This window comes from Eptesicus fuscus, chromosome 9, assembly GCF_027574615.1.
Source record: "Eptesicus fuscus isolate TK198812 chromosome 9, DD_ASM_mEF_20220401, whole genome shotgun sequence".
NCBI classification, from domain to species: Eukaryota; Metazoa; Chordata; class Mammalia; order Chiroptera; family Vespertilionidae; genus Eptesicus; species Eptesicus fuscus.
The window spans coordinates 33,075,357-33,102,297 of record NC_072481.1 but is presented as its reverse complement, the minus strand read 5'-3'; the positions used below and the strand labels follow the sequence as shown (position 1 = coordinate 33,102,297).

Sequence of the window (26,941 nt, the reverse complement as noted above, 5' to 3'; positions counted from 1 at the left end):
GCACAGGCCAGGCCAGGCCAGGGACCCCACCGGTACACGAATCCGTGCACCAGGCCTCTAGTATAAATATATATATATATATATAAAATATATGATCTGAAATCTCACCCACCTGAAATAACTATTAACATATTGGTGACCATCTTTCCATTCATTTTTTATTGCATATAAAGACATATATATTTTAGTTAAATGGAACCATATCATACAATGTGCTTTTATTGTAGACACCTTTTAAAAATATTTTATTTTGCTTCCACTTCTGCCTCATGTTAATAATCTTCTAAGTACTCCATGCCTTCTTCTGTATTCAAATAACCATACACAAATATACATACATTTCTATTTTCTATATAAAAACAGAGGTTTTGATTTTTGTCATCTTTTTACCAAAATTTTTATTATCGACATCTCTGTATATTACTCTTCTGCCTTAACAATGCACCAAGAAATGTCCCTCTAAGTCATTAGTACAGATCTAACATTCTTTCAAATGGTTAAATTATAGTCTATGATCTGGATGGTTATTCAATAATTCCCCCACCCAAGGATACTCATACTTCGTTCTCAGTTTTTGCTACTTTAAACAATACTGTAATATTTATCCTTATACAGATTTCCTAAGTACTAGTGCTTGTTTATGAGCTATATTCCCAGGAACATATTTGCTGGATTAAAAAATGTGATATATTTCAATTCTAACAAATAACTATAAGATTTTAAAAATTGTCAATGGCAAGCATGTCAAACTCAAAGGCTAACACAGGCCAAATAAACAAGGTTTAAGTTTATGTGGACGGCAAAAAAAAAAGCTTCTATTTTCATAGAAATGTTAAGTTTATTTTGATAGAGACATGCTAAATACAAAGGGCTGAAATAAATGAATAATAATTAACATAAATAGAACATTATAATAAAAATTAATATTTTTTCTTGAAATTAACTTACCAGACACTGAATAACTGCACAAATTAATAAGTGTAACGCAAATAAACCTATTTTTCTTGTTCTCTGAAAGCAAAATATTTCCTGTTGTGCACACCAAACAAGTTAGTCCAAGACTAATGACATGGCAATCAGCTGCTAAAATATTCGTTGCTAGTATTAGTGGAGAGAAATGGTGCACCTGCGCCTAAGTCGCATAAGGGAAATGAATGCAACATGATTATAGTAATCAGTCATTAGTGAACGTTGTATTTCGTTATTAATAATTATGTATAACAGGATAGTGTAAAAATTAAGTTATGAAATTTTTATTAAAAAGTTTCTTATATACCGTTATATTGGCGGGGCCACAAAAATATTCATTGTGGGCCACAAGTTTGACATGCTTGGTCAACGGAATGGGTGCAATGTCTCATATTTACTAACTACTTGGATTTGTTCTTTTCTGAATAGCCTCTTAAATCTTTTGCCAGTTTTTCTATTTTTACACATTACATATAAATTCATATGTATTCTTTTTCATTATAGATAAATGACCCTTTATATCTGATACATGAATTTGAAAAAAATGTTATTTTTCCCAATCTGTTTTTCTTTTGGCATTATTTATGATACCTTTTACCATATAAAATGTATTCATGTTTATGTAGTTAATATGCTTATCTTATACAGCTTTTAGGTTTCCTATCATGGTCAAAAGGTTTCTCCGTGTGTGTGTGTGTGTGTGTGTGTGTGTGTAATATATATATTAATATGCTTATCTTATACAGCTTTTAGGTTTCCTATCATGGTCAAAAGGTTTCTCCGTGTGTGTGTGTGTGTGTGTGTGTATGTGTGTAATATATATATATATACATTACACACACACACACACACACGTTTTGTTGTTGCTATTTTGTTTTTTTTATTAATCCTCATCCAAGGATATTCCCTCCATTCATTTTTAGAGAGTGAAAGGGAGGGAGGGTGGAGAGAGATTGAGAACCATCAATGTGAGAGAGACACATCGATCAGTTGCCCTCCTGCACGCACCCCGACTGGGCCTGGGACAAACCTGAAACCCAGGTATGTGCCCTTGACCGGAATCAAGCCTCGACCCTTTGAGGTGTGGGCCAATATATATTCTTAAATTTTCTTCTAAAATTTTTATTTTTCATTCAAGTGCAGTTTATTTTTGCATTTAGTGTGCTAAGGGTCCAACATTATTTTCTTCAAGAAAGATACAGTTGTTATGGAACTATTTATTAAATAAACCACTGTTTTATCACTAAAATACCGTAATGTCTTTTATTTCTTCATAAATTAAAATCTCATTTACACTAGGATCTATTTTCAGGCTTTCTTTTTTGTTCCACATATCTATTTGTCTATTCCAGTGGTCGGCAAACTCATTATTCAACAGAGCCAAATATCAACAGTACAACGATTGAAATATGGAGAGCCAAATTTTTTAAACTTAAACTTCTTCTAACGCCACTTCTTCAAAATAGACTCGCCCAGGCCGTGGTATTTTGTGGAAGAGCCACACTCAAGGGGCCAAAGAGCCGCAACTGGCTCGCGAGCCACGGTTTGCCGACCACTGGTCTATTCCTATGCCAATGGTATACACTTAACTAAATCAGTTTTGTAGTGGTAAAGTGGGTCCCCTTTACTAGTCTTGTTCTGAGTTCTTTTGGCTGTTCTCAAAGATTCTTCCATACTAACTTTAAGATCATTTTATCAACATTTTAAAAACTCCTGGTAATTAGAATTAAAATTACTGAACAATTGAAAATTAATTTAATGCACTTTTACATTTTAAGAATACCACCTCCTTATTCAAGAACTTGGTATCTTTGCATTTTCCAAAAATTAAGGAGTTGTCATCAATTACTCACTTCCCCTCAACTCTCATATCAAGTCCTTCCTCCAAAACTTACCCCAAATCTGTTTACTTTGCTTCAAATCCACTCTAAATTTACTATAGTTATTCATAACTATTTTGTTCCTATATATTATGATTTCTATTACAGATTAGGCACTCCTCTGTTCCACTCACCTTAGCCCAATAACGAAAGGCTAACACCAAGGGAATAAAGACAGGTTCCATTTTGCCAATAGCAGCAAGTAAATCAGTAGTGAGGCATGCCATATCATTTCCTGCACTCACTCTACAAAGTAAGCCACTGTGAATGAGAAAGGAAGAAATTTCACTGCATTAATACTTTCAAAAACATAATATTTCAAATCCTGTGGCTATTTCTTCCAGTCACTGTATTTTAATACTTTAGAAGGCATAATAAAAATAAATGTTTTAATAAACTTAGAGCTTACTGAAAACTATGTATCAGTTCCATCACTAGAGTTCCATATAAATTAAAGAAGTTTTAAATGTTCATTTGTACTTCAGAAGTAAGTTTCAACTTTAGTAAATATTTAAGTTCATGAGAAATTAATTTCAAAAGCAGCATTATGAATCACCAAAATTTTATTTATGAGAGAAAAGACATTGATCTTATCAATGTCAAATAATACAACATAACTTCCTAGTACATTCTTTTTGTTTTGCACAAATTAAAAACAAAGAAATTCTGAACTGATTAGTTGTACTTCTTGACTCTAATATTTTCCTATCTAAGCTTCCATGATTTTATTGACATGCTATTTTCTGATAAGAGATTAGAAAGGATTTATATATTAACCCACAAGTAATGCTTATATGTAAGTGAAAATAAGAACTACCATAAGTGGGATAATAGAATTGTAGAAGAGATATTTTGGCGGCAGGGAGAAGAATGTATCTGAGGTTGCCACACAGAGACAATTAGACACGATGTGATGGCAAAAATACCAGACATCAGAATACCTCCATTCCAATTCTGATTTTTCCCTAAATGATATGAATTTGGACAAATCACTTATTTGTCCTCCTGGTCTCAAATTTCCAATCTAGAAAAAAAGGAAATTGAACTAGATCTCCATAGATCCTTCTAGTTTTGAATAAGAAAATATAGTAATCTTAAAATATAAGATATATAGGTTAATAATCAATAAAAGAACACTAGTATTTCTGTATTGTTTCCATATCTCCCACATTGAACTAAAATAGTTATTTTAGTTTCCTTTTTCAAAAGTATTTTACTCTTTCTTAATCCGATAGATATGACTAGAAAAGCAAGATTAGTCTTCAATGACTTGTTCAATTTCAGTGAACTAAAAATTAAGAGTCTGATAGACTGTGAGCTCCTTGAGAAGAGAGACTATTTCTTATTTACGTTTGTATCCCTACAGGAAAGCATTACTTAACATATAGTAAATGTTCAATACTGTTGGGTGAATAAACTTTAGAAAAAAATTAAAAGTTCTGCATCTGAGTATTTTATTTCTATCTGTTCTATTTCTTGTTCACATGCTTTTAGTAAGCCGGCTAATCTGAATAAGTAGAAACTAGCCTAGTCATATTAACCCAAGGAGAAATAAAAAACAAAACTTTTCTCTCTTATAGATGTTCACTGCATATTTGGATGTTGTTGTTATTTTTAAAAATACTTTATTTTTTCTTCATTGTTACCAACCTTTTCCGGTCTTTGCACACCACAACGGGAACTTTAGCGTGAAAATCAGATTCCACATCTACATATAATACTAATAAGGGGGGAAAAAACAAAACAAGTAAGCTAATGTCAACATCTCTAAAATGCTTACTCTATGGTAAACATTAAGTAATAGTTTCCTTCTAAATATCACTCTTACTGTTTCTGTGGGATAATCCACTCTTCTCATTATGAGAATCAACCCCACAGGATCCCTTATCTCTTTTGGTACTATTTGCTGCATATCACAAACCACAGGCACAGTCCCAAATACTGTCTGAAAATTATAATCACCTTAAGAAAAAAAGGTTTTAACATCCCTAAGAGTTTGAATATAACCAAGTAAGTATATAATTTAGTCAAAGTTGTTAAACCTTCATAGATATAGCCAAGAGAAGGCACCACTTACTTCGAGGGCTATTTCCACAGGAATCACAAAATGAGAACCTACAATGCTTTGAAAATTTGGTTCTTTTAAAAATATCTGTGGAAGTAAAAGGCTAACTCTGCTGGCTTCATTTCCCATAAACCTATGAAGAGTCTGCCCAATTAAAGCTCCTAAGGATGGACTACGGATGAAGCACATTTCCACTCTTAAGTCCATCTCTGTATCTCCAAGGTAGGCCCCCTGCCATAAATGTCTAATCTAAATAAAAATAGATGCATTAGCCCTAGCTGGTTTGGCTCAGTGGATAGAGCGTCCGCCTGCGGACTGAAGGGTCCAAGGTTCAATTCCGGTCAAGGGCACATGCCCAGGGTGCAGGCTCGATCCCCAGTAGGGGGCATGCAGGAGGCAGCCGATCAATGATTCTCTCTCATCATTGATGTTTCTAGCTTTCTTCCTCTCCCTCCCTCTCTGAAATCAATAAAGATATATTTTTTAAAAGGAGATGCATTATTTCATTTGCAGTTTAAAGAAAATCTCTTAGTAGTACTTTTTGGAATTATTAAGTTATTCAAAAACCATGTGCTGAAAATCTCTATGTCAGGAGTTGAATTATACTTGGTGGATATAACAATGAATAAGACACAAAGAGCTCAATCAGGGGTTTGGAAAACAAATATTTAAACAAATAAATCCTGTAGATGACAGGATAGAGGTCTTTAAAGAGTACAGGTCTTTAAAGAGAGGGAATAAAAAGAAAACAATCAATTTTACAATCAGACTGCATTTTGTAGACCTATGTTATATGACTCAAGATGATCTATTTGTGTATTTTAGTGGAAAAGACCTATTTACAATTTTTTTGCTAGGTTAATACTCTCCAGTGAGTCTAAAGAGGTAAAAGTTCTGTGTTTACCTCCTATCTGTAATATGTTTTAAAGTTTTTGTGCAATTAGAGACAAATATTTATTAAGAAAAAATTATATTAAAATCCCTTTACTACAGCGATTTTCAACATTTTTCATCTCCTGGCACATATAAGCTAATTACTAAAATTCTGTGGCACACCAAATATATATTTTCTTAAATTTTTTTTTTTTTTGCCAAACTGACAAAAAATAGGTTTAATTTTGATTGATTAAAAAATAGTAATAGTAACTACCTACCCATTTTGCTCCAAAGTGACTTTAAAAAAAAATCAGGTGCCTATACTTGTATCTAAGGATTTCTGGTGCCAGGAAATAACCAATCAGACACAACCTTATTATGCAACATGACCAATAAGATGCAACTCTATTATATGACCTATATATTTATGGTTCAAGACAGGGCATTCACACCAAATGGCTGTGTCATTTTTTTATTTGACAATCTAAAGGAAAAGAGGTCAGAGCCCCTGTGTATTGCATATTTTAAAAATTCTTGCAGCATGCCAGTTGAAAACCGCTGCTTTACAAGGTAAATGGACCAAATTAATCCCTTAAAAATAACTTTCCAGAAAAATGGCCAACAATAAACTGATAATGGAGAGCTAATGGAGCAGATAGAGAGAAAAAGGAAGTTAAGAACTAATATTAGAGCCAATAAGAAGATAAGATTAAGGTTAATAAGCTATCTCTTCTAAGCCAAACTGCAAATATTTTTGCCAGGTACTTGCAATTCATAAAATCTAAGATGACAATCCTATCTAATAAAAGATATCTAATAAAAGAGTAATATGCAAATTGACCATCACTCCAACACACAAGATGGCTGCCCCCATATGGTCAAAGATGGCTGCCCCCCTGTGGACACAAGATGGCCGCCACAAGATGGCCGGCAGGGGAGGGCAGTTGGGAAGGACCAGGCCTACAAGGGAGGGCAGCTGGGGGCGACCAGGCCTACAGGGGAGGGCAGTTGGGGGGGACCACGCCTGCAGGGTATGGCAGTTGGGAGGGACCAGGCCTGCAAGGGAAGGCATTTGGGGGCGATCAGGCTTGCAGGGGAGGGCAGCTGGGGGGGACCAGGCCAGCAGGGGAAGGCAGTTGGGAGGGACCAGGCCAGCAGGGGAGAGCAGTTAGGGGTAATCGGGCCAGCAGGGGAGGGCATTTGGGGACAACCAGGCCTGAGGAGAGGGTAGTTGGGGGGAACCAGGCCTGCAGGGGAGGGCAGTTAAGGGTGATCAGGCCTGCAGGGGAGGGTGGTTTGGGGTGACCAGGCCTGCAGGGGAGGACAATTAGGGGCGACCAGGCCTGCAGGGTAGGGCAGTTGGGAGGGACCAGGCCTGCAAGGGAAGGCAGGTAGGGGCAATCAGGCCTGCAGGGGAGGGCAATTTGGGGGGGGGGGGAACCAGGCCAGCAGGGGAGGGCAGTTGGGAGGGACCAGGCCAGCAGGGGAGAGCAGTTAGGGGTGATCAGGCCAGCAGGGGAGGGCAGTTGGGGCAACCAGGCCAGCAGGGGAGGGCAGTTAGGGGTGACCAGGCTGGTAAGGGAGGCCAGTTAGGAGTTACTGGACCAGCAGGCAAGGGCAGTTGGGGGCGACCAGGCTGGTAGGGGAGGGCAGTTAGGGGTGACCAGGCCAGAGGGGAGGGCAGTTAGGGGCAATCAGGCCAGCAGGAGAGCAGTTAGGCATTGATCAGGCTGGCAGGGGAGTGGTTAGGGTGTGATCAGGCTGGCAGGCAGAAGCAGTTAGGGGCAATCAGGCAGGCAGGCAGGCGAGCAGTTGGGAGCCAGCAGTCCTGGATTGTGAAAGGGATGTCCGACTGCCCGGTAAGATCGGGCCTAAACGGGCAGTCGGACATCGCTCGAGGGGTCTTAGATTGGAGAGGGTGCAGGCTGGGCTAAGGGACACACACCCACCCAACCCCCATGCACAAATTTCGTGCACCAGGCCTCTAGTAGTAATAATAAAAATCACAGCTACAGAAATTTCATAAGTTTCTATATACCAAGCACTTTTCTAAGCTATTGCTTAACCCATTTCATTCTCACAACTTCCTCATAAAAAAGATACTGTATTATTGCCATTTTACAGATGAGAAAACCGAAGCATGAACATTAAATAATTCGTCAAAAACATACAACCATCTGCTGAAACCGGTTTGGCTCAGTGGATAGAGTGTCGGCCTGCAGACTCAAGGGTCCCAGGTTCGGTTCCAGTCAAGGGCATGTACCTTGGTTGCAGGTACATCCCCAGTAGGGGGTGTGCAGGAGGCAGCTGATCGATGGTTCTCTCTCATCCATGTTTCTAACTCTCTATCCCTCTCTCTTCCTCTCTGTAAAAAATCAATAAAATATATTTTTTAAAAAAACAAAAACATACAACCATCAAGTGGCAGAACTAAATTTTGTGCCTAGAAAGTCTGGCAGCAGATCTTGAGCTCTCAAACATTTATTTCATAACAAGAAAAGCAGTAAATAAAAACAAAAACAAAATAATATTATAGATTGTATTACACACTACGGCCTGGTTTGAGATAGTTGTAATTTTTAAATTTTTTTTTATTTTAAAAGTGTTTTTACCTATATAAATATCCTTTTTACATCACACACACACACAAATCTAGACATATGAGGCACAAATGAAAAGCTTACTAAGTATAATTCTGGTTGGTGTAACATAAATGATTAAATTAGGCTGATACTGCTTTTAAGTGTGGACAAAACATATTTAGCTAATGAATGCACAAAATTTTCCAAGTCTCTCCCTAAGTCTTCCTTCATCGATAACCTTCCAAGGATAGATTTTCTATCTTTCTCTTCTTTTACATAAGAAATGCTCATAATATTCAAAGCTAACGTTTTTAAATTATTCAAAAGGCAGATTTTACATATCAATTTTAAATATACTTTTGATCTTACAAACATGTAAATTTTCTAGTATACCTATTAAACACACACACAGACACACATACATACACACACACACACACACACACACATACATATAATACAATGACTCAAATATGCTAGGAATTTTAGTTTAATTTGGTTAGCCATATATAACCTACACAGTGCATGTACCTTTAAAGAATTTTCTTTAGAAAGACAAATTAAAAAAGAAACTCACCACTTTTTTTTAGAATCCCAAGCACTTGTATCAGAAGATCTGGATGATTCATCTAAAAAAGTTTCAAATTAAATCAATATACTAATTTCAAAGTTTAAGTTGTACAACTTTAGAGGGAATTAAATTTCATTAAACATTTAAATAAAATCATGCTATTTTAAAATAATGGAAACAGAAGAGTGTTTTACTTTTATGTTAACACATCTTGTTCATGGAAATAGAATCTAATAAATCATATAGTGCTATGATTCCAGCAACACTCCTTGAATTAATCAGTTCTTAGGTGAGAAAGATTCTTGAATTTCACAGCAAGACAAATGGAAAAAAAAAATTACTTTACCAAATAATTGTTAAAGAGAAGTTGAGATAAATTGAAGATACACTGCTAACTAGCCACATGGCCAAAAGACTTAGATTAAAATACGACTTTAAATAACAAGTTTGTTGCCCGGCTGGCGTGGCTCAGTGGTTGAGCATCAACCTATGAACCAGTCACGGCTCAATTCCCAGTCAGGACACATGCCTGGGCTGCCAGCTTGATCCCCAGTGTGGCAACTTGCAGGAGGCAGCCAATCAATGATTCTCTCTCATCATTGGTATTTCTATCTCTCTCCCTCTCTCCTCCTCTAAAAATCAATAAAAATATATTAAAATAATAATAAATAAAATAAATAACAAGCTTGTCAAATGTTTAACTTAATGTGTAGTTCACTGCTATTTAAAAGTATTTAGTAGTAATAATACATTATGTAAATGACTATGTCAGATTAGAAATTAAACATCAAATTTTCACACAAATCAAACCTCCTTGAGCATAACTTATTAAAAAAATTAAAGACACATAAAATTTCAATTATTTTAAATGTTTGATATGTCAATAGATAAGCAAGGTTAGCAGTGCTAAACAATATTGGTACTTTTGCAAATGATACTAGACGCTACTTATTAAAAGTACCCATAATGTACCAGGCACTATACAAAAATACCTGGAATATATAATCTTATGTAATATAAAAGTTATTATCCCTGTTTTGGAAATTAGGAAACTGAGGCTCAGACAGGTCAAGTAATTAACTTGCTCATTGCAACCAAGATTTAAACACTGATGTATGGTTTCAAAGTTCTTTCCACTTCCTATACTACTTCCATAAGCAGTAACTGTTCAACATGCTCAAATACAATCACTTTTCCTTCTTTATGCATAAAAAATTAATTCATTGAAAGGGCTGGTTAGGAAATAATAATAAGCACAATTCCAGAAACTATTTTTATACATATTTTGATATGGTTATGGTACTTCCAATTCAAAACTGAAATTTTGTGGTACTTTTTAAATTAAAATTTGGAAAATAGAGGTTATGAGTTGCATTCAAATTCAGACAAGCACTACATAATACATAAAATAGAGAAATGCATTTTCATTCTTTCCATGTAGAAACATTTAAAAACTGGCAATTTTTGATGGCATGATACAAAGATGAAAATATGTCACATTTCCAGTCACAATCAATTCAAAAATGGGGAGTGGAACGTTAACTTTGAAATCCTGTTAGACTTGTTCTAAGTTGTAAAGTGGGTCACTAGATTAGGTAACAGGGTAGAACTCCCAGGTAGGATCAAATAGATGCTCTAACTACAGCAGAAGGGCTTGAATGGACATATGGCTCTGCGGGTAGGTCATCACTCCCTGGGGAAGAAACATGGCTTTGGGCTGAGGAAGGAAGAACAGGGGCCGAGTAAGAAAACATGGGAGTCTGAAGAAGCAGCTTGGGGTCCTGGTGCATCAAGGGCTAGAGCAGAGACAGAAGAAGGTATGGATTTTTGAGATTACTAAGATTTGGGATTTAGTGTTCAAAAAACAGCATCACATTGCACTTAGGAAAGATGGTCTCCTCATTATTGCGGGCTTCCATTACCTCAGGCTGACGGACAGGCAGCACCCTAACAGGCTGAACAAGAGGCAGGATGTTTTGTGGAAGGACAGTGTAAGAGACAGGCTCAGAGTAAGGAAAGATTAGAGGCTATGGCTAAACACAGGGGTGAATTTTATCCTGGTATTCATCCTCTTTGCTGCTGTGTCTCATGTTCAAACTGCTCAGGTTTCTTATTGATGTGTGTAATAGATTCCTCACTGCTTGAAAGGCTTTCTACAGTCTCACTGGATATGCTGAGATCTTCCTTCTCCCTTACAAGAGCAAGGACCACCAGGCAGGCAAGGATGAGAACCTTCATAGTTACCAAGTCCAGTTTCAGTGTGGCTTCTTCTGTAAATATTTGGTTAATATTCTTCTGTAAATATTCTGTTCAGCTAGTCTTCAGTTGGTTATTCAAGTGACTGTTCTATATTTTAGTTTTAATTCCAGTTTGGTCCTGGGAGGAGGTGAGTGTAACTTCCACCTACTCTACCTACCATCATCTTGGGTGCCTTTTTTTTTTTTTTAGAAGAAATGGGTTCAGGAAACAACTTACAGCTAAAGAAGGGCCTTAGTGCTTAGCAGAGAGAGGAAGAGAGAATGCACACCTTGAGGGACCAAAGAGGGAGGAGAGGCGTGCTCCAGGAGAGAAAGAGAACACCCTGGAGAAAGAGTGGGTGGGGAAAGGCAAGGGCCTGCTCCAGAGAGAGAGCTGACTTTCCTTTTTTTTTTTTTAAATGACTGCCTTCCTCTTTTTTTCTTTGTCCTTTATTTCTTTTATTTTATTTAAGTCTGACACCTAATAGTAGTTTCCAAAAGCACTGTTTAATAATGATGATAACTTCCATAAGGCAGAATTTTATAGTCCCCTGCACCTCTGCTAAAAAAATAATCAATAAAAAATACCAAGTACTAATTAAGAACCACATAGGAGACATTCTTTTCTAATTACTTACCTTGGGAGGAAATTTTATATCTATATTAACATCACTACTTTTCAGAGCAAACTTAGTCAGAGATGAGCCATACAACCTAAGTGAACACTCTGGAAAAAAATAAAAAAAATATCAAAGCATGAAAAAGAATGTAAATATGGGATCTTAAACAACAGTAGTAGGAAAACTGCATATATCTCACTATGTCTTTTAATTCTAGTACAACAATTATAGAAGAATTATATCCTTTTTAACTGACCTATAAAATAAAAATGTTTCTCAGTTAGAGGGTTCAGGAATAAAGACAGAAGAGAGAAATTGCTCATAAAAGTTCAATGTTTAAATAAAATTTTAGTAATAGTTCACTTAGGAATGACTAGAAGTATGTTTAACATTTAATATGTAACAGTAAAGAATATACAACCCAGCTATAGCTACTGTCACAAACTGCATTTATTTATATATATTTACATAAGAGATAACACTTTAAATGGGGAAGGAATCGCAGACAGTCAATGACAATGATCTTTAAAAATACAAAGTGAAGCCATTAATATTGCAAGCCTAAAACAAACAAAAAAATTCTGTGGCTTTCAAGAGTTCATAGAACAAGTTAATAAAAACAATAACATACTACAAGCAACTTTCTCAGACTATCAAATATTTGACCTCAAAAATCCTAGTAAGGCAAATTTTAAAAGGATCTCATCAGAGGGCAAAAGTTGAAAAAAACCATAGCTGGAACTTATCAGGCAAGTTTAGTTTCTTAGAAAATATAATGTCAGCCTGACTGGCATGGCTCAGTGGTTGAGCATCGACTTATATGAATCAGGAGGTCACAGTTGGATTCCCAGCCAGGGCACATGCAGGGGTTGCAGGCTCCATCCCCAGTAAGGGGTGTGCAGGAGGCAGCCAATCAATGAATCTCTCTCATCATTGATGTTTCTATCTTTCTCCCCCTCTCCCTTCCTCTCTGAAATCAATAAAAAAAAAATATTTTTAAATAATATTTACCCTAATTCAAGAGAAAGAGTTGTGTAATTTTTAAAAATAAGTATAAAATATATTTGTACCTGGTAAAAATGTTGTTATAACCTTTGACATTTCCTCCACAACCTCCTGACGAACTCTGAGGTCATCATCTGTTATTCCTTGTTCTTTTGCTAATTCAGTAACTGCAACACTTAAAGCTGCCAAGTGAGCAGGGGAAGGAGGTGGCAGAGAACGAAGCTCACTTTCTTCCTGTTTTTCCTGTTAGTGTAACATTTAACAACAATATATATTTAAAAAATTACTCTTTTAATGAGAAATAGACTTTTTTAAGAGAAAAATATAAATATATTCAACTTCTATATGCCAGACTTACACTGAGTGTCCAGATTATTATGATCTCTGAACGCATAATAATCTGGCCACTCAGTGTACATCCTATTTAATAAAAGGCTAATAAGTAAATTGTCCCCTCAACCAGGAGTTCGACCAACAGGCAGGCAAGCCAACCCCCCATGTCCCCTCCCCTGGGCCAAGCTGGCCGAACCCCACCCATGCACGAATACATGCACCGGGCCTCTAATACACACACACACACACACACACACACACACACACACACACTCTGAGTGGCCAGATTATTATACGTTCAGAGATCATAATAATCTGGCCACTCAGTGTATATTTAAGAGAAAAAGATAAATATAATCAACTTCTATGTGCCAGGTTTAAGGAATGTAGGATATAGAAGAGAACAAAAGAGACAGAGATCCCTGCCTTTGTGAAGCAGATTTGGAAGACTAAGAGATACTGTGGGGGAGGTTTCTATTAAACATTTAAAAATAAAATTTGTTATATTTTATTGTCTGCATAAATTCTGAAATGTTTCGTCAAAGCCAGGATGGTTGTTCTGCAGTTTAGTTATAATTTTTTGTTGTTGTTAAATCTCATCTGAGGATATTTTTTCCATTGATTCGGTGCCAGGCCAACGCCCGAACCACTTTGCTACACCAGCCAGGGCGTGTAATTTTGATGTGGTTGTGGGAGGATGCAAGTACCGCATTTATGTATGCCGCCATCTTGACCTGAAATAGTTTTTTTTTTTTTTTAATTTATCTTTATTGTTGAAAGTATTACAGATGTGTTGCCAAAACCGGTTTGGCTCAGTGGATAGAGCGTCAGCCTGCGGACTCAAGGGTTCCAGGTTCGATTCCGGTCAAGGGCATGCACCTTGGTTGCGGGCACATCCCCAGTAGGGGGTGTGCAAGAGGCAGCTGATTGATGTTTCTCTCTCATCGATGTTTCTAACTGTCTATCCTTCTCTCTTCCTCTCTGTAAAAAATCAATAAAACATATATTAAAAAAAAAAAAAAAGAAAGTATTACAGATGTGTCCTTGTTTTTTCCCACTGACCCTCTCCACCCGACACCCGCCCCTCCCAGGCCTTCACCACACTATTGTCTGTGCTGGGATCTGGCCTATATGGTTCAGTGGTTATAGTGTCAGCCCATGCATCCAAGGGTCGTGGGTTTGATTCCCAGACAAGGGCAGCAACGTACCTAGGTTGCAGGTTCATTCCCCAGTGTGGGAGGCAACCAACTGATGTGTCTCTCACATCAATGTTTCTTCTCTCTCTCTCTCTCTCTCTCTCTCTCTCTCTCTCTCATTCTCTCTCTCTCTCAGTTTCCCTCTCTCCCCCCCCCCCAACCCCCTTTCCACTCTCTCTAAAAATCAATGGGAAAAATATCCTCAGATGAGAATTAATAACAACAACAAAAATCATAGGCTCGTTAAATCTGAATGACTTCTTTTACTTCTAAGTTCTTGATTTTCTTCAATGTGTCATTTTTTTTAAGAAAAATGTATTGAGCACCTAGTATGTGTCAGATACAGTCTTAAGTGATGCAGAAACAAAAATAAATAAGAAAATAACCTCCCTCTTGAATATTAAATACTGAAATCTAGAAAAGGAGAGAAGGCAAACATGTGTTAGGTTTTCTGACCAAGCGCTGCAGGGGCAGAAAAGGAATACCTAACACAGACTTGTTGGGAAGGTCAGGTGAAAGAGTATTTCACAGAGAGGATATACAAGCACAAACTTAGATAAGAAGTTATATATTATTATAACTTTGAAGAGAAAAAGATAAAATACTAATACACTCTAAAAAGAAAAAAACACTCTGTTCATATCTAAGTCTATGAAATGCTCTAATAAAAACAACTGTAGAATTAAGAATTCTCAAAGTCTCTAGTTTATAAGGCCCTGCATGGTCTGGACTTCTCCAACTTCATCTCACATCATTTTCCTCCTAGCTTTGTTTGCTCCACTAATACTACACTCTTTCAGTTACTCATATGCCATATCCTTTCCTGACTTATAGAGATCTTTATTCATTCTGCTTTTTTGTGTAAAATGCTCTCAGCTTGCCTCTCCACACCACTCACTTTCTGCCTTTTAAACTATTACTTCGAGGTTCAACTCAAATGTTCACTTTCTTAGAAAAACTGTCCCTGTTCTAGACTAAGTAAAATATTCTTGTATACTTCTTTAGCACTACATTTCCCCCTTTAATAAAACTCATGATTCTTAAATCCTTATTCATTGGATGCCTTCACCAATACTTTAGAAACTCTGAGGGCAGAAACTACAACTATCTTATTCATCACTCCTAGACCTAAGCACATAAGAGCTCAATAAATATCTGTTGGACTAACTACACGTGACAGTTTTAAACTTAGGAATCAATGTACTTTAAAATGAGCAAACTGGACTCTGAGAAGGTTCCCCTCCTGACTAAGGTAAGGAGGGCAATCACAGCTTTCAACAATGTCACTTCAATTACTAATATAAGACTGGATAAATACTGCATTTTTACTTTCAAAAATAAAAAAGATTTGATATAGTTTTACCATTCAAAAATAAATAAAACGTTTTGTAATAAGAACTTACCAAAATGTTTTTCTTATGTCGTTTCTCTTTTATATGTTTATGAGCTCCCTGGATATTTTCAATGTGAATTAAGCAAAGTTTGCATAGATACCGGCAATTGGTATATTCTGGTGAGCGCTGAAAAGTTAAAAAATGACATTTTCAGAAAACAGAGAAGTAAATTTTTTGTTATATATGTGAATGGCACAATTATGTAAATATAAGGACAAAAATAAGCATTGTAGGAATGTTTTTAATAAACAAATCAGTACTTATAAAACCAAGATAGTTGTCCTTTTCAAAATAGTCATCATAGATCATATACTAATTTCAAATAATACCATGAAAATACTAAATATGGCCTGGTCAGTATGGCTCAGTGGTTGAGTGTCGATCCAGGAGGTCAGGGCACATGCCCAGGTTGTGGGCTCGATCCCCAGTAAGGGGTGTGCAGGAGGCAGCCAATCAATGATTCTCTCTCATCATTGATGTTTTTTATCTTTTTCCCTCTCCCTTACTCTCTGAAATCAACAAAAATATATTTTTAAAAGTACTAAATATATTTGGTACTTATCTAATATAGTCTTTAGAATCCAATGTGAAATGAGAAAGGTAGTCTCATTACAAAGTCTTATTCCAATGCTACCCTTTTTTATTATCAAATAAGAGATTCAAAAAATAGAATCCACCCTCAAATAAGAGATTCAAAAGAATCACTTGCAAATATGGGAAACAATTCCAAAAGCTGAGTTCTAAAAACACTCCAATTAATCACAATCTTGTGGGAATAAATGGATAACCTCTTGAGGTTATTACTCTGAAGGAAACAACTGACACATGAAAAGTATCAGTCACAGTACTCTAGTCATACTCCACATATATATTCTTGAAATAATAAAAAACATCATAATTCCAAAGTACTTGTTATGTGCCAGGTTCCTTGCTAGGTGCTTCACATACAATGTGACATTGTAATTCCCTAATAATCCAATTTTAGATTGGCATTATCTTCATTTTATAGATGTGAAAACAAAAGCTCAAGTAGCTTGCAACTTTCACAAGAATACATTAAGTGGAAGATGCTGAATTTAAATTCATGTATTTCTGAATCCAAAGCCAACTCTCTAACCATAAGATTAAACAATAAAAAATTATAAAAATATTAAATGTGCTGAATTTTAAAATATTGTTTCTACTGTCTTACACTGAAATTCCAGCAATGCTCAATTTTTATCTGACTGATCTTCAAAAGGCTGAAACTCCTGACATAAAAATTCTCACTTCAGAATATTATGTATATGATTTCCTTTAAATGGGGAATCCGCCCCAAATATAGCAAGTCTTGTCACAGACTAAAAAATAAACATAGCCATCATGTATTCAGTATCTACCAACCTTAAAACAACTCTATGAGGATTCCCCATTTTACTGACAAAGCAACTAAATCTCAAGGATTAAATAATTGCCCAATGCAACAAGCAAATAAGAAAATTCAGCTCAACATAATCATTCCAATTCTTTAATATAAGAAATTCTTTCAAATCTGTCCTTATTGGAGAATGAATTAAGCCTTCACAGAAACTTCTACTTCTTAAATTTCCTATCACAACTACTTCTTAATTCACCACTATTTTTTTAAAATATACTTTTTATTGATTTCAGAGAGAAAGGGAGATAGAAACATCAATGAGAAGAGAGAATCACTGATTGGCTGCCTCCTGCACACCCCCAATGGGACCAAGTCCACAACCCAGGCATGTGCCCTGACTGGAATCGAATCCTGACCTGGTTCATAGGTTGATGCTCAACCTCTGAGCAATGCCAGCTGGGCCACCAACTATTTTTTTGAGCTCATACTATGTACCAAACATAGTATGAGCTGGGTAATGTAAACAAAAGTAACCAAAATTCCTGTCCTTATGAATTTACATTCAAGTGTAGGGAAACATGTATTAAACAAATGTATAAATAAATAAATAGGAATATGGGAAGAAGTGTTAACTGCTTTTTAAAAATAGGGTCATCACTTAAGACCTTATTGATAGAATGACTTAAAGAAAGTGAAGGATTAGTTGTGTGGATATTTGGAAAGAGACATTCCAAACAGAGGAAAAATGTGAATGCTAAGGCCCTGAAGTAAGAATATGCCGAATATATTTGAAAAATTGTAAAAAAATACTAGCATGAATAGAACAGAAAGGTAATGGAGGCTAGATCATAAGGCCCCCTGTAAGGACTCTGGCTTTTATTCTAACTGTAAGGGGAAGGCATTGAAGGTTTTTGAGCAAAGAATTGCAAGATCTAATCAATATTTTAAAGGAATCACTTGTCTTCTATATTAAGAATAGAAGCAGGAAGAACTTATTGCTGCAATAATAGAGAAGAGAGATGATGTTGCCTTGGCTCAAGGTTTAAGAATGGTGGAAGTGACTGGAAAAGTTAGATTTAGGAGTTGAAAGCATAAACACAGAATATCTAAATGCATGAATATTGATGAGGTCTCTGAAGAAGTCATATAATCACTCATCATATGAATTTTTCAATTGTAAATTATTAACAGACAAGGACACATCATGACTCTTTTAGTAAGAAAAGCTTGACAGAAACTGAATGGGGAGTCAGCAGGCTTGGGATGACATCTCAATTAACCTTAGATAATACTCTCAACACTGGAGTCTGCTTCTATATAAGTCCTTAAAATGAAAAAATAAAAACTGCCCTATAGGGCATGATAAATAAATTCCACAGTAGCTAAATTCTGTTCAGTGCTTATCACATACCAGCACTGTGCCAAGAACCTTACTTATATTACCTTATTTAATCCTCATAATAGCCCAATGAGCTAGGCGTCATTATTTTCATCAAATCTATTTTAACGATAATGAAATTGAGGTTTAAAGAGGTTAAATAACTTATCCAGTGGTATTAAATCAGTAAGTGACAAAGCTAGATAGAACCAGTGACTCCAAAACCCATACACTTAACCACTGAGCAAACTACCTCTAATTACTGACCAATTATGTACAATGTACTGACTGTATTAGGCACAACAGTAAGTAACACAAAAATGTTCTCACCATCAGGAAGCTTCTAGTTTCACAGAAGAGACAAATGAAAATCGTTTAAAAATTCCTTTATTATAGTTATATTTTATTTGACCATTAAACAAACACACTAATAACCCTTCTTAAAGTTTCTGCAGACCAACTAAAATAATAATTGCTAGGCATGGAGATTCTAAGTATTTCCTAGTCAATATTTAACATTTGCTATAGGGAATTTTACCCTTCTAATCTAATTGTTTGGATTTACTCCTTATTTTAGTGGTACAGGTTAAAAGCCCAGTTGGTGTTGCTTAGTGGTTAAGTGTCAACCCATGCACAAGAGATCACCAGTTCGATTCCTGGTCAGGGCACATGCCCAAGTTGTGGGCTCCATTCCCAGCAGGGGGTATGCAAGAGGCAGCTGATCAATGATGTCTCTCTCTTATTGATGTTTCTATCTCTCTCCCCCTTCCTTTCTAAAAATCAATAAAAACATATTTTTGAAAAATCACATCTTTACTCCTCAATTAGATAATCTATGAGTATACTGTGAACAAAAGGACCTGAGGAAATAAAAAATAAGTTGGTGAGAATATTCTTAATGAGTGTCTAAAGCTAGTAGAGAAAAACGTTAATTAAGAGTATATTGTATTGCCCTAACCGGTTTGGCTCAGTGGATCTAGAGCATCGGCCTGCGGGCTGAAGGGTCCCAGGTTCGATTCCGGTCAGGGGCATGTACCTTGGTTGCAGGCACATCCTCAGTAGGGAGTGTGCAGGAGGCAGCTGATCGATGTTTCTCTCTCATCGATGTTTCTGGCTCTCTATCCCTCTCCCTTCCTCTCTGTAAAAAATCAATAAAATATTTTTTTAAAAAAAGAGTATATTGTATTGCCCTAGCTCAGTGGTCGGCAAACTGCGGCTCGCAAGCCACATGCGGTTCTTTGGCCCCTTGAGTGTGGCTCTTCCACAAAATACCACGGCCTGGGCGAGTCTATTTTGAAGAAGTGGCATTAGAAGAAGTTTACAAAATTTGGCTCTCAAAAGAAATTTCAATCGTTGCACTGTTGATATTTGGCTCTGGTGACTAATGAGTTTGCCTACCACTGCCCTAGCTGATCTGGCTCAATGGATAGAACGTCAGCCTGCCGACTCAAGTGTCCCAGATTTAATTCCAGTCACAGGCACATGCCCCAGTTGCAAGGTTGTTCCCCAGTAGGGGGCGTGCAGGAGGCAGACGATCTATGATTCTCTCTCTCATCATTGATGTTTCTATCTCTCTTTCCCTCTCCCTTCCTCTCTGAAATCAATAAAAAATGTTTTGTTTTGTTTTAAAAGAGTATACTATATTGAAAACAAAAGGCTTTGGAGGGCTTGAGAAACAAAGGTGTCAGAAAGAAAAGGGATTATAGACATCTCTGCTGGTATTGGCACAATGACTTTACATCATTGCTGTTTAAACTCAACAATAAATAAAATGTTTTCATGCTCTAAAGCTTTTCTTTCACCCCACACCATTCTTTCTTACTACCTTCAAATATCCATTCCACCCCAACTTCTTCCTTCTCCCAAGAACTGATCTTTCTGCTTTATATCCTATGTATCTTCCATCCAGTCTCGTTTATTTTTCTTGAAAACACATTTTTCACATTTCCTTTACACATCCCATATAATTTACCTACACCACCCTTCCCCAACCCATAGGTCAACTCCTAATCACTCCTTCTGACTCAGTCCAAATGTCACCTTCTTATAAAACATTCCTCAATTTTATACCTCTATATCCCAACTCAAGTTGGTCACTCCTTTGTCCAAGATCCCATTTGCAAACAATACTGTTATTATTACTATTATTGTGGTTTACTTATATGTCTTTCTCTAATTAGTAAACTCCTAGAAAAGCAGTATCATGTTTTTAAAAATGTCACACATATCCCATTTCAACTTTTTATCACCATATCATGGCATATGAAAGGCACTCAATATTTATCTTGACAATGCAGAGCCAGAATAGTTACTAATTCTAGGCTTAGGAAAGAGAAAGAGGAAAGATAGAACTAAGTAAAACAGCAAATTGCAAAAAAAAAAAAAAAAAAAAACGAATTCTACTAGAATCTAGTGAGACTAGCTGCACAGCCTAAACTCTCTCCTACATTATGGACCTCTACTCCTTAAATTCCTTTTTATTTTCATAGGGTGACTGCTCCGTCATAAGTTTATTAATAACTCAGAATTGCCTTCTTCAATTTAGCTATGACTTAATTTTTCTAAACTATACAAAATCATACCATTTCTTTATTATTTATCAAGGATGACCTATTTCCTTGTATACATACTCACAATGCCCCAAGTATCAATTTGTGAACAAATTAGTTTACTATTCATTCCTGTAATACCTAGCAGTATTTTTATTAAGGCTAGGAATGTGTATTTTTAGGTTAAAAAGTTAATTAGTACTCAAGAACAAGATACCAATGGCTAGAATAACTCCTGATAGATAGATGTTCAATAAATATGGGGGGGGAATAAAAGCAAGGGGAAATGGAGGAAGTCTAGAACTCATGTAGTATTTCCTAATTGGCTTCTGTCACTTCAAATAAAGTATTAACTTTGAATGGACAGAAACTGTGCCATTTTCACAAATAAATTCCCAATTCCTAGCTCATTACCTAGAACATAACAAGCACTCAGTATCTATTTAATGAGTAAATAAATCAAGGGTCAGGAAACTTCTTTCAGAAAGAGACAAAGTAATATTATGGTAAATGTTATGCTTTGGTAAAAAGGAGATATTTTGCCCTGGCCAGTGTTGCTTAGGGTCTCAGGTTCGATTCCCAGTCAAGGGCCCATACCTGGTCCTTGCCCTTGAAGCAACCAATCAATGTGTCTCTCTCATATTGATGTTTCTTTCACTCTCTCCCTCCCGCTTCTTCCTTCCCCCTCCCCCCCCCCCGCCCCTCTCTCTCTGAAAAGCAATGAAAAAAATATCCTCAGGTGATGATTTTTTAAAAAAACGTAGCTTTTTATGCTTTGCGGGGAGTATATTCTTTGCAGCAACTCTCAACTCAACCTGCCATGGTAGCACAAAAGCAGCCATAGACAACAGGTAAACAAATGGGCATGGTGGCGTTCCCAAAAAAACAACAACAAGGGGCTAAATGTATTTTACCACAATTTTAAAAAAACAAAACACACACACACATAAAAAAATTAAGAGGGTAGGCCACAGTTCATCAACCTCTGGGGATGAATAAATGAAGTCAGGCTCACAGATGTAAGATTTGCTAAACAAAGGGAGGGAAGAGAGAAAAGAAAGAAGGAGAGAAATAGAAAGGAATGAAGAAAGTATGGAAAGATGAATGCTATTTCTGCCTTAGGAATATAAGAAAAATAACAAGAGCTATACTTGGCAAAGAAAAGTTATGAAACACGCATTTCCTTCAAATAACTAAAACAACATAGTATACTTTTTCAAGTCGAAAGATGTGATCTCTTTCTAAACGTTCTTCTGCTTGTTTCAAGCCTAGCCTCTGCTCAGGTGTCAATGTAGACTCATCTATCACAGTGGCATTTTCTAAATAGTCCATCTCTGAAGAAGTTTCTTTATTAGATTCATCATTCTTCATTTTACCTAGAAAAGGAAGCAATCACTTAGTTGTCATCATTAGAACTGGTCAATTAAAAAAAATTAATGCAAAACAGACATTCAATTTATACACACATAGAAAAAAATATTCTTTCCTTAGTTGTAGAAGTTGGCATACCTATGTAAAATGTAAGAGATATAATACATTGCATAGAAATTCACAAAGAAAAATCTACTTCATGGGTCAAATGCCTATCCTATCTTGTTCTTCCAACCTACCTATCAAAAGAGACAAATGTGACTGAGACTTAGTATATAAGACTAACATAACAAAACCATTTTGCGGAATCTTTGAAGTAAATATAATAAAAAGCTCTTTTAAATCCCAAAGATTAGTCACTGAACTAAAGTCACTTTAGCAACTTCAAGCACTATACACTTGCAGCTAAAAGAACATACATACTCCAGACCACAAACCCACATCCGGCTCCTCTTTCTCTGCTTTCACTAAACCCAAGGATATACAGTATATTTTTTATTAGTCTCCTAACTATATTGTAATCTCTTTAAGGCATAGATTATGTGATTTTATCTTTGCACTAGTGGCCTGGTGCACAAAATTCGTGCACATTAAATGGGAATTAAGTAGAGGAAACATTTTAATATTGCAATTTGCGCTTTGCCGGGGGTGGGGACATGAGCCTCACATCCTGGGAGACCCATGGTTGGGGACGGAGCCTCAAGTCCCCAGGCCAGCACAGGGGGCAGGGACGCGAGCCTCACCTCCTGGGGCCTGTTGCTGGGGTTGGGGACGCAAGATTCATGTCCCCAGGCCAGCGCAGGGGGCGGGGACGTGAGCCTCATGTCCCCAGGTGGCACAAGTCCCCGCCCACCCGCTCCTGCTGCGCACGCAGCCTGATGGGTCAGGAGCAAGTATGCAAATTAACCAAACCAAGATGGCTTCGGCCACGGAGCGAGCAGGAGGCTTGGGTTTCCCCAGTAATGGAGGAAGCCAAGCTTTCCGCACACCCTGGCCGGCCTAGGCCTCCACTCAAGACTACAAAGTTTCAATTATAGAAGATAAATAAATCCCAACAAAAATGGCTGCGGCCACAGAGCAAGCAGGAGGCTTGGTTCCACTCAAGGCTACAAAGTTTCAATTATACAAGATAAATAAATCCCAGATACCAGGGCCTCCCCTTGGGTCACCGGGGGGCGTGGCCAGCCTGCAAACCACCACAGGCCCCTAGCCCAGGCCGCCTCACGCCCCAAGGGAACCCCCACCCTGATCCGGGACACCCTTCAGGGCAAACCAGCTGGCTCCCACCCGTGCACCAGGCCTCTATCCTATGTAATAAAAGAGCAATATGCAAATTTCCCATCACTCCAACACACAAGATGGCTGCCCCCATGTGGTCAAAGATGGCTGCCCCCATGTGGACACAAGATGGCCACCACAAGATGGCCAGCAGGGGAGGGCAGTTGGGAGGGACGAGGTCTGCAAGGGAGGGCAGTTGGGGGCGATCAGGCCAGCAGGGGAGGGCAGTTGGGAGGGACCAGGCCTGCAAGGGAGGGCAGTTGGGGACGATCAATCCTGCAAGGGAGGGCAGTTAGGGGTGACCAGGGCGGCAGATGAGGGAAGTTGGGGGCGACCGGGCCTGCAGGGAAGGGCAGTTGGGTGGGGACCCAGGCCTGCAGGGGAGAGCAGTTGGGGGGGAACCAGGCCTGCAGGGGAGGGCAGTTAGGGGCAAACAGGCTGGCAGGGGAGCAGTTAGGCATCAATCAGGCTGGCAGGGGAGTGGTTAGGGGGTGATCAGGCTGGCAGGCAGAAGTGGTTAAGGGCAATCAGGAAGGCAGGCAGGCGAGCAGTTAGGAGCCAGAAGTCTGGATGTCCGACTACCAATTTAGGCCCGATCCTACTGGGATCAGGCCTAAACGGGCAGTAGGACACCCCTCGAGGGGTCCCAGATTGGAGAGAGTGCAGGCTGGGCTGAGGGACACACACCCCCGTGCACGAATTTCATGCACCAGGCCTCTAGTCCCATTAATAAAAGCCTATATGGTCATCACACCCTCACGCCGCAATGAGCAATCACCAGGAGGCTGTGTGCGCAGCGGGCGCACGCAGGTGGGCGGGGGCTTGACACTGCATGCACGGCGTGGAGGCAGGGCCCGCGGCTCTGTGCGCGAGGCCTGGGGGTCCCACAGCTCCAAGCAGCACGGAGGCAGGACCCCAGGCTCCAGCCTACCTCTTTGGGACAATCCATCGAGGAGCCCTGGATGGGTGGGCGGGGCCTACCTCTTCGGTGCAATCGATCTCAGAGCTCCCGCACTGTGAGAGGGCACAGGCCAAGTTGGGGGAACCCACCTCCCCCCACTGCGTGCACGAATTTCATGCACTGGACCTCTAATCACTAAATAAATGAAGATATAAAATGTAACATATCTATATGATAGAGTATTATTCAGCTGTCTTAGTCAGTTTAGGCTGCCAAAACAAAATTCCACAGACTAGTGGAATTCAACAACAAGAATTTGTTTTCTCACAGTTCTGGAGGCAAAAAGGTCAAGATCACAGTGCCAGCAGGATTGGTGTTTGATAGAAACTCCCTCCTTGGATTGTAGGCAGCTACCTCACATGGCCTTTCCTTGGTGCGTACACTGAGAAAGATCTTCCTCTTCTTCTTATAAGGCCTCATGATTTATCAGCTTAGGACCCCACCCTTATTACCTCATTTAATCTTAACTACCTCATAAAAACTCTTATCTGCAAATACAATTACATTGGGAGTTAGGTCCTCAACATAGGAATTTTGAGAGGAATGAATGCAGTTTATAGCATCAGCATTAAAAAGGAAAGAAGTACTGCTATATACTACATGAATGAACTTTAAAACATGATGTTTAATGAACGAAGCCAGACACACAAACAACTTATATTGTAGGATTCCATTTCTATGAAATATTTAGAATAGGAAAATACATAGAAACAAAAAGCCAATTACTGGTCATCTAAGGCTGCAGCAAAGGGGACATGGATTTCCTTTTGTAGTGATGAAAAATTTCTGCAATTAGGTAGTGGTGATAGTTGTATAACACTGTAAATGTACTTAATTACACTAAACTGTACCTTTAAAATAGTTAAAATGGGCCCTAGCTGGTTTGGCTCAGTGGATAGAGCATTGGCCTACAGACTGAAGGGTCTTGGATTCGATGCCGATCAAGGGCACATGCCCAGGTTGCGGGCTCGATCCCCAGTAGGGGGCGTGCAGGAGGCAGCCAATTAATGATTCTCTCTCATCATTGATGTTTCTATCTCTCCCTCTCCCTTCCTCTCTGAAATCAATAAGAATATATTAAAAAATAAAATAGTTAAAATGGTAAATCTTATGTATTATACCATACACAAAAAAGTTAAACATAGAGTTAACAACGACTCAGTAATTCGACTCCTACATATATATCAAGGAGAAATGAAAACATACATACACATAAAAACGATTAAACAAACGTTCATAATAGCCAAAAGATGGAAACAATTCAAATATCAACTGATGAAAGGATAAACAAAATGTAATATAGCCATACAATGGAATATTATCTCTATAAAAAAGGCTAAGTGACTGACCATATGTCTGTCCGACTGTTCGACCGACCGACCGACCAGTACACGATGCGCACTGGCAATTTAAAAATAAATGCTGACTCATGCATGTGCGATTCATATAAAGCTCTCGGAATGGATATTACTGAAATGATTTACAACGAATCTATTATTGAAGCTACCTTTGGAAATAGTATATCTATAGATAATATCAAAAATATATCTAAATGAGCGATTCTTTGTCCAAAAAATGAGCACATTCATAAATTAAATGAAGAAATTTTGGACATACTCGATGGAGATTTTCACACCTATTTGAGTGATGATTCCAGCGATTCAATAATGTTGAAAAGGAAAATTTTCCCATCAAATTTCTTAATAGTATTATTCCTTCGGGAATGCCGTGTCATAAATTAAAATTGAAAGTAGATGGAATCATCATGCTACTGAGAAATCTTAACAGTAAATGGGGTCTTTGTAATTGTACCAGATTTATTATCAAAAGATTGTGACTTAACATAATCGAAGCTGAAGTATTAACAAGATCTGTGGAAGGAGATGTTGTTCTAATTCCAATAATTGATTTGTCCTCATCTGACACTGGCCTCCCATTTAAATTAAATCGAAAACAGTTTCCCGTGATGCCAGCATCTAATTGCAGAACTTTTTCATTAATAGATGACTATTAATAAATCATAAGGACAAATTATAAACAGAGTAGGAATATTCCTACCTAAACCCGTTTTCAGACATGGGCAATTATATGTTGCTTTCTCTCAACTTTAAAGAGCATGTGACGTTAAAGTTGTAAATACTTCATCACAAGGGAAATTAGTCAAGCACTCTGAAAGTGTTTTTACTCTAAATGTGGCATACAGGGAGATATTAGAATAAGTTTAATCCATTTATCAGTCACTGTTTTTATATCATGTTTTTGTTGTTTTTATATCATGTCTTTGTTGTTATATGTTATTGTTTGATAATCAATTTATAT

The 26,941-nt window shown here is 37.7% G+C and overlaps 1 protein-coding gene across 1 annotated transcript in view; it reads right to left on the bottom strand.

The window, feature by feature from the left end:
* Positions 1-26,941, bottom strand: part of TUT4 (terminal uridylyl transferase 4) — a 127,736-nt gene that overhangs the window by 53,430 nt on the left and 47,365 nt on the right. Inside the window, exons 4-10 of the mRNA XM_028142150.2 lie at positions 22,225-22,388; positions 15,738-15,854; positions 12,871-13,048; positions 11,819-11,907; positions 8,950-9,001; positions 4,500-4,569; positions 2,984-3,110 (exon numbers count right to left, since the gene is read on the bottom strand). Of these exons, the coding sequence (XP_027997951.2) occupies positions 2,984-3,110; positions 4,500-4,569; positions 8,950-9,001; positions 11,819-11,907; positions 12,871-13,048; positions 15,738-15,854; positions 22,225-22,388 (797 nt within the window). The remainder of the gene's footprint in view (positions 1-2,983; positions 3,111-4,499; positions 4,570-8,949; positions 9,002-11,818; positions 11,908-12,870; positions 13,049-15,737; positions 15,855-22,224; positions 22,389-26,941) is intronic.